Source organism: Anarhichas minor, unplaced genomic scaffold (genome assembly GCF_050575085.1).
Source record: "Anarhichas minor isolate MPS153535 unplaced genomic scaffold, ASM5057508v1 ptg000074l, whole genome shotgun sequence".
NCBI classification, from domain to species: Eukaryota; Metazoa; Chordata; class Actinopteri; order Perciformes; family Anarhichadidae; genus Anarhichas; species Anarhichas minor.
In genome coordinates this window covers 11,799,591-11,808,162 of record NW_027466520.1, presented here as the reverse complement: position 1 = coordinate 11,808,162, position 8,572 = coordinate 11,799,591, and the positions used below count along the sequence as shown (strand labels likewise).

Genomic DNA, 8,572 nt, shown 5'->3' with positions numbered 1-8,572 from the left:
TGCATTTTCATAGAGACACGGTGATTAAAAGCTGGACAGAGAAAAGAACGTGTTTCTGAACCTCTAGACGTCAGGTGTGAGGAAAATGAGGCGACCGCTGAAGGTTTCAATACTCATTTACACCTGTTGTGACTCCATGTACACAATATGTTTGTGTTCCTGATAACTCAGAAATGACCTAAAACAATACTCATAAACATTTCTGGGTTTAAAGTCAGTTATTCCGGATGCACAGAAAACACTTCCATCCAAATCAACTTCTTTGCTGATGACATAATCCCATTTCTGAAGGGTGAATTCGGTTTTTGTCTGTCAATATACTTTATGTTTTAGATTTAAACAGTCTGACATTGCACACAACAGCAAACCTTTTCTTTGCCTGTTCAGATGACTTTACCTGGTAAAATGTTTCGGGGGGGGGGGGGGGGATAGCTTTAGATATTCCTGATTTTTAAAGCTTAAAAAGCAGGACGTAGAAACACAGGCAGGTAGAGAGGACGATTAAAAAGAAGAGCATCCATCAATAACAACAGAAGAGAAGTTTCAGGTGCATCCGGACGACACACAGGCACAACGTTTAGCATCAATAACGTCCATGGCTTTTAAAAAGGCAACCAGTTCAGCTTCATGCTTTCATCTGTTTAATGTTTAATGGCAATGAGCAGCTGTCATGCTGTCAGCTACGGGTATCGTCTTTTTTTTGGTCAAATTTATAGCACAAAACAGCGTCATGCAGATCACTCACAGACCAACGAGGAAGACACGGAGGGACATTGATGCTGCGTTCCAGAAACGTCGGAAAATCTGAGACTTTTTCTCAAAATTGTGACGACCTGACGTTGAGTTTAACAGCGTGAAGGCTGCAGACCATCGTTTCTAATTTTATTAATAAACTTAAACTTCAAGTATATCTTTAAGACTACAAAAACCTTAAAACTGCACTAATAAATATCTTAACGCTGCAATAATAGATTATTTTGGCCACTTGGTGGCAGCAGAAACAAAGGTGCTGAAGGAACTTGCATCCGCTCAATCGTTGCCCAACAAACTAATGTTGCCTGTTTGTATAAACTTGGCTGTTGCTAAAGAATTCCTGCTTGCTGACATTAATGAAACGCAGCATTGTAATGAACTTATCATGCATGAATCTGAGAGTTATGCAGTAAAAAAACAGAACGGCAACGCTTTATTCAAGTCTGTAATTACCTGGAAAGGCTGGTTATGTGTCCACGTTTTCTATAATGAATACCAAAGAACTAACAATGTTACTTAGATTCTTTTAAATTTAAATTAAACTTTGTCTACAGGCAGAAAACTATTATAAGGAGTGTAAAGTTTCCAATCAAATGAATGTTTATTTAGGTATGAATAAAGATTTCCCCGTTACTGTAATTAGCACCAAACTATAGCAGCTCTTTCCAGAAAATGGTATTAATTGGAAATTACAGACCTGCAAAGTAAAGTGCTACCAAAAGAACTACAAAGAGCAGATCAGAGCACAAGAACAGGTCACTTAAGGCTAAACGTAGAACAGTATGAGGAATGTAATGAATGTACGTACTGTACTAACAGTCTTTCATCTTTGGCACTTGTGATTTCCTGTTTGACATAAATATTAAAAAGCTTCAGAGATATGAGAGAAAATGGCTGGAGACGTCCGACAGCTCTTCATCCTCTTCTCCTTTATTAAAGTCCCCTTCTTCTTCTTCTTTATATTATTTTGTGTCTTTTTCAAACCCTCAGAGCTGCGTTTGCCGGCCCTGAACGTTGCATAGTGTTGTTGCAGAACGAAGGAGACTGTAGAGGAAAAGCCTGGTGGTTTGCGCTCCATGTTTGTTGGTACATGTGTGTCGTTTACGTGTCATCGTAGTCTCCATGTTGTTCCAACAACACAGTGTCAGTGTGAAACTTATTCACGTGCATCCGGTGGCACCGCTGGTACAAAAGGCTTTGTTCACAACCACAGCTGACGCCATTTTTGGAGGTCATTTTGCAGCTAAAACCCATCTTCTCTAGGATCAGCAGCTGTGACCACACAGGTTACCTTAAAGGGCCAGCGCGTCGCATTAAAGGGGATCTATCGGCAGAAAGGGAATGTTATGTTTAAAATGATGTTCTCTTTAGTGTTTAATCACCTGAAATATCTTGATAATGATATATTTTAGGATATAGAAAGTTTTCTGAAAATAAATAAATTGTATTCAATTCACGAATAAGTTTACAAAACCATGTCTCATATATACGGAGTACTTTCTCATTAAATGAAGGGAGTATGTGCTCGTTCTTATCAATATAGACGGGGTTATTATGTATCAGGATGTGATTCAATTGACAGATGATGAATTATATTGAATTATTCCAGATTATCTAAAACAACTTTTTTCACGGTCAAATTGAAAGTTTAAATATTGATAATAAAGCGAAGAAAGCCTACACTACGGTAAGAACAGCAGGTCAGTTGAACCACAAAGACCGTCTGTCAACTGTGAAGGACGTTTCGAATCATTTAAACTATGTTTTTCTCGTCCACATGCATTTGTTTACAATCGGTTTGCTCACGTTTGTTTCCACTATTATTATTATCACAACCGAAAGAACCAATGATGGAGACACAACTGCAACGATCCATTACATCAGATGTTTGTGATCACTTTCATACTACAACAAAGATAAAAGTAAGTAGATCAGACGTTTATAAATTATATCCAAACACCAGGTTTTTATCTCCAAAGAAACTCTCCGTTTAACTCTAACTTTTACTTTTTGTGGCTCATGTTGAGGAGCGTTGCAGCACAGACAGACTGCACCAAGGTCAAGGATTTTTACAGCACAAACAAACTGGTTAGAAAATATTATTCAATTATGTTTGCAGAGGGGAACCACTGTAGTGCAACGCTAACATGTCATCAGATACAGCTGTCAGTTTATTAAAAACACAAAAAGGCTGTTTTCAGCCACTATGACCTCCAAAATGGCACCAGAGTGGGTCTCATTAACCTGAAAGCCTTCCTGATGTTGTGCGTGAACACATGAATGCACTGGCGAGTCCCTCTCGGTCTCAGGTCCAGACCTCCATGGGCACCATGGCCTCCTTGCAGCCCATGGGGGGAAGCAGGTTCTGCTCGCACAGGAACTGAAGAGGGAACTGGACCAGGAAGCCGCGGATCTTCTTCAGCTCCTCGTGAGCCCGGGCCGGGTCCTCCTTGTCCAGGCCCGGCTTGGCGAGGTAGCCCTCCAGCTCCAGGATGCTACGGACGTCGCTGGGCGGAAGACTTCGGAAGACCTGAAGAGAGAAAAAACAAAAGAAAACAGGACGGAGTCAGAGAGAGAACCAGGGGAGAGAGAGAGAGAGAGAGAGAGAGAGAGAGAGAGACGGAGAGGTGAGGAGGCGGGTGAGGAGAAACTTGAAGAAACGCTGACGGCACCAGAAAAGAGGAAATGCTGAAACATTGCAGGATATTGCGAGCGGAGATATTTGGCAACGAGAAGAAGACGTGATGAGGAAATTTAACAGAAGTACAAAAAACTCTAATAAATAAATAAATTAGATTTACATTTAAAAAACTATTTTTCTCACACAGTCTTGTCTGAATACATCAGTATTCAGCGTCTGTCTGAAACGCTCCGTTTTAGCGCCTGTCTCTTTAAATGAGCCCAGTCTGCTCTGATTGGCTTGTTAGAAAATGATGGCGATCCTCTGCAAATGTGGTTCTGAAGCTCATATGGGGATACTCTTATGGGGAGGTTTATTCTAATGTTTTCTGATCAAGGTAGCGCACAAAAAAACTGACTGGGTCGTCTTATTTCACAGTTTGTGGGTTGGTAAGAACTCCAGATAGCCAAATGTATGTGAGTTCATTCATTTTTCATGATATGTCCCCTTTGAAACCTCAAATTTAGAGACGGTTGCGTGACGGATTACTGAACGGGCATATTGGGCACAGGCCCAGGGGCCCAACATGTCAGGGGCCCCCCTGGACAAAGAACAAAAAATACATGAAACAAATATTGTTATAGTGTAATAAGTTATCTTAATTTAAAAAGTGTCAGAATAAGTTTTCTCTCACTCCTAACTTTCTCTTATTTCATGTTTAAATGTCTTTACAGCCTGTAAAGAAGCTCTGGTTGAATACATAGTTCATATAATGTGTCAGTACTTGAAGCACTCGAGGCGGAGCTGCAGAGCGTATTTTCCAGCTTGGTACTCCTGCCCGTCCATCACCGCCGTAACCGTCTCCGAGTCCTCCACGATCACCGCCACCTCGCTGTCCCTCTTTCCCAGCATGCTCCGGTCGTTGATGTTGGCAGAACCTGCAGAACCACAAAATGAGTGCGATCCCAGAATCGGCCAGCAGGGGGCGCTGCAGCGCCTGAGCTCAGACTACATGCTGACGTTCATACTAGTAAAATACAGGAAATGAAATAGTCCAAAGAAATGTATATAAAAAAAATAATTAAAGAGATCTGTTAAATACTTAATAAATGGGTCTTCACTTTCATATCAAGGGCATGGAAGTGAATGATGTCCTTTATATTTAATAGTTATGTTTATCTTTATGTCACTGTAGACAGGAGCTGGACAAAATAACAGAAACGATTACAGAATTCTATTATTAAATTGTTGTTTCAGACACAAAATGAAAGTTCCTTGTGGTAACTCTAATCTTTAATGATGTAGTTTTATTTACACTGAATTATATTTTAGTTTCTGTTATTTGTAGCTGCGCTCTACAGTTATCTGTGTGAAAGAAACATCTGTTACCCGACACATATTTCACACCATATCTCATTACGGTACAGTTCAGACATTTCTTCATTTAAAGGGTCAGAAGGGAAGTTTGGGAACCGCAGTTCTGCTTTAGGTTATGTGGAACCTTTAAAGGTTCAGTTCTAGTTCAAAAACACAAACATGTTTAGAAAACCAGCAGACCAGCATGAGACAAACTCAAACAGAAGGTGGGTTAAAGGCAGCTTTATTGTCTCTCACAAACACACACACACACACACACATACACACACACACACACACACACACACACACACACACACACACACACACACACACACACCTGTAGTTGAAGTGCATGACGGCCTGGATGGCGCTGCCTCCTCCGGTGTTGATGTCTCCTTCGAAGCCCGGCAGCAGAGGCGTCACCACGTACACTCGGTACTTTTTACCCTCCCTGAAAACGTTTGAAATGACACGGAGAAAGAGAAGGATGATATCTCACCGCCGAATGACTCACAAAGATAAGAACACCAGAGGACGATGGAGGATCGATAGCTCAACAGATTCATTATTATAATTAATAACTATGTTCAAACAGTGTTAGTGAGGCTGGGTCACAAAGGTAACACTGGAACATTCCTCAGGTGGTGAACAAACACCGTCTAATGCTGTTTTTCCAACAAATTATTAGAGCATATATGGAGGTTTTTTAAACACGGGAAAACTCGACAATATCACTGTTTCTGTCAATGGAGTCTGGTGGCTTTGAGGAGGGAATAACGTCCGTTTCTTTTCACATCTAACTCTGAATTTATGATATATTCTGACTGAACCACAGCTGGTGATTGTTGGAACAGTGGAAAGACTCACAAAGTAATTGTGAGGTTTATTTTGTTTGTCGAAGTTTGTTTGAAAAGATTGTTTCACGACGATCATGGAGGTAAGATGACGTTTTCCGTCAATGGAGTCTGGTGACTTTGAGGAGGCAAATATTACGACTTGGCTCAAATGTGAAATGTGTTCATTAATGTAACTGGTAATGTGTATTTTTTGGCTATTTTTGAACGATTAAAAAAGACATTTATACTGTTAGTTAATCAGTATTTTGAACGGTTCAAACATGAATACATGTTTTGCAGTTTGAATAAAGACATTTTCGTGACACTTGCAAGTGATAAATAATCGTCTTATGATTTTTGAGACTAGATCCTTCACTGAGACCTTCACTTTACTTCTGCTGCTGGTTAGAATATTCTAACGTGAATTATTCCAGAAAAATGGAGGGAGGGACGACAGGAAGACAAACGTGAAAACAAAAACTTTGCAAAGAGGAAAGTTGGATGTTTGTGTTTGAGTCTTGAGACACGTGAGAGTACACAACAACTACCATTCGTCCACTAATATATATAATATACTTAATCTGTACTTCATGTACTTTGAGTTTATTTTATGATTTTTGTACCAAAAACATCTGAAAATAACTTAAAGTAGCAGCTGTTTATATCACTTCACACATTTTCTTGTATCTCAACTTGTAATCTTAAACTTCTGTCATTTGAACATTTTTATAAATCTGTCGTTTGTCTCTTTATTGTTTTGTTTTTTCAAATATGACTTTTGATATCTACAACCTCTGCTACACAATGTTCCAACTTGTTTACGATTTCTACTTTCTAAAGTGCAAATAAACAGAAATTAATTCATAAAAAGGTGACGAGACAACATGTCTCTGAAAATGAAACTAAACAAGAGGAATGCAAAGTGTTGAACCACTTTTTTTGGTTTTCTGGGAACCTCCTGAACTCATCTCGCCAAATCTGTTTTCATTTTTTTTTCCAGCCGTGAGAAGCTTTGTTTCCTTGGTGCATTGCATTGTGGGACACCAGATTTACACTGCACACTTAAAAACCCTCTTCCAGTGCAGGTCAGAGCTGAACCCACAGTGAGGATGAGCTGCAGGATGTAAAGGGGCGTCTTAAAGTCAGCCGTGTTAAAATAAAAGCAACAAGCACCGACCTGCACTTTGGTTTGGATGCAGTTGGGGACTTGGTACCGCTGCTCTCTGGCCGTGGTGTGAGACTTGGGCAGCAGGTACGGGTACGACAGGGAGCGGTACTTTGGCTTCACGAGCTGGAAGACAAACAGAGGAAAAATCAAAACACGGGTCACAAATTTACTGGAGACAGCGACGTGGTCGGCTGCAGAGTCACATCAGAGAAAATAAAACACTCTATACTTTATTCCAGGTATATTCTGCTTCTTCCACATATTTAATTTCATCACTTCTGTCCAGAAGGAGATTATTTAAAGGGTCGGAGTAATCAATGTTCTGCTGTGGACGTATTTTAGACACCTAAAAGAATCAATATCAGTTTAATTGAACGCTATAGTCTGGTGCTAGATACCAGCTTTCTCCTTCAGAAAGAAAGGGCAGTACACAAAAAGTAACAACTGTGACACTAATGTCTCATGAAAACAGATTATTATAAATACTTTTATTCATTTAGGATAGAATCAGGGTGACGAGACAACAGCAGCAGGACCTCTGACCTTAGTGAAGTTCCACCGCTGGATGAAGTGTCTGGCCACGTCCCGAGCTGCTTTCCCGTGAACCACTGAGGAGATGTCGTGCCAGGGCATTCTGGGAGTCGTGTGTCTGTCTATGAAATCTACAACGGGAATGTGAGGAGGAGGACGGGTGAGTGGAATAAATCTCTCTCTCTTCCCTCCTCTTCTCTCCGTAAACTGTGAGCGTGACGGTGTTCTCACCATCGAACGGTTTCTCCAGCTGAATCCAGTCCTTGTACACAAAGTTGCAGTAGTCCTTTCCGTGCCAGAACCGTGTGTTTCCCAACAACTCCCCGACCCCCGTATGCTGACTATGCACTGAGCTGCTCCCTAAAACACACACACACACACACACACACACACACACACACACACACACACACACACACACACACACACACACAGTTATTAATCAGCAGTGCAATGCATTAAAACGGGGGTGATCTGATGTATTTCTCAAAGACTGTATGTAAGAAGTGGACGTAGTCGTCGTGACGTCACCCGTTGGTTTGTGGACTGATGTTTCGAAGCGATTTGGCCGTCGCCATCTTGGTTTTCTTGCAACCAGTGAACAGGAAGTGACCATATCTGGACTGAGGAGGAGTGACGTAGAGACGCCGTATACGTCTCTGGTAGAGACCTGTCAATCACCGTGTAGCCCCGCCCTAAAGCATCCCCTGCTTTATGGTCTGTTTGACTCTAAATGGACCATAATGTACTCAATGAACATCATGCTGTATTGAAGAAGACTTGAAACTAGAGATAGAGACCATAAACTCATGTTTACAATGTTTACTGAGGTAATAAATCAAGAGAGAAGTAGAGTCATTTTCTCATAGACTTCTATACAACCAGAGGAGTCGCCAAATGTGGATTAATCCGCCGCTGAAAATAGTCCCCAACAAATGCTGTTTCCTCCTGTTTGATGCCAGTAACAAAGACATTACAGAATGAAGAATAACACCACATGTGACTGGTTTAATCATCTCACGACCCCTCAGATTTATCTTGTGACCCTCTGTAGGGGTAACATGAAATGTAAACTTGCACTAATTAATGTAGATTTTCTAAAAAATACTGAACTCATGAGACTTCCCCTTTTTCAAGCATTAAATGCAAAGGTCTGCATGAACAGGCAGCTTCATCATGGGACTATTAATAGTAGAGCACAAAAAACAATTCCATTAATATCCATGAAGTGTAAACATTTCATTCTCTGGTTGGTCTCTGTAGCAGATATTTACATTCACATTGAAGGTTAGCTTCAACTGATAT

General features: G+C 40.7%; 1 protein-coding gene across 2 annotated transcripts; it reads right to left on the bottom strand.

Moving 5' to 3' along the window:
* Positions 1–414: 414 nt before the first annotated feature.
* LOC142937597 (phospholipase D1-like) lies at positions 415–7,977 on the bottom strand. 2 transcript variants are annotated; one of them, XM_076080594.1, is made up of 6 exons: positions 7,499–7,936; positions 7,280–7,398; positions 6,746–6,859; positions 5,070–5,183; positions 4,158–4,311; positions 415–3,283 (listed from the first exon to the last, which is right to left on the bottom strand). In XM_076080594.1, the coding sequence occupies exons 4-6, from the start codon at positions 5,084–5,086 to the stop codon at positions 3,059–3,061; spliced, it is 396 nt and encodes a 131-aa protein (XP_075936709.1). In that variant the 5' UTR covers positions 5,087–5,183; positions 6,746–6,859; positions 7,280–7,398; positions 7,499–7,936; the 3' UTR covers positions 415–3,058. The 2 variants fall into 2 exon arrangements, with proteins under 2 accessions (XP_075936709.1, XP_075936707.1); XM_076080592.1 differs by lacking the exons at positions 415–3,283; positions 4,158–4,311 and having other exon boundaries at positions 5,166–5,183; positions 7,499–7,627; positions 7,799–7,977.
* Between the last annotated feature and the right edge of the window lie 595 nt (positions 7,978–8,572).

What these genes read in the sequence shown, in the direction of transcription:
- LOC142937597 (XM_076080592.1), bottom strand. Translation starts at nt 7,883, where the DNA reads ATGGTCACTTCCTGTTCACTGGTTGCAAGAAAACCAAGATGGCGACGG. An exon ending in GCTGGAGAAACCGTTCGATG is followed by an intron (nt 7,399 to 7,498) that starts GTGAGAACACCG and finishes TTCCCGTTGTAG; the next exon opens with ATTTCATAGACAGACACACG. An exon ending in AGCGGTGGAACTTCACTAAG is followed by an intron (nt 6,860 to 7,279) that starts GTCAGAGGTCCT and finishes TTTGTCTTCCAG; the next exon opens with CTCGTGAAGCCAAAGTACCG.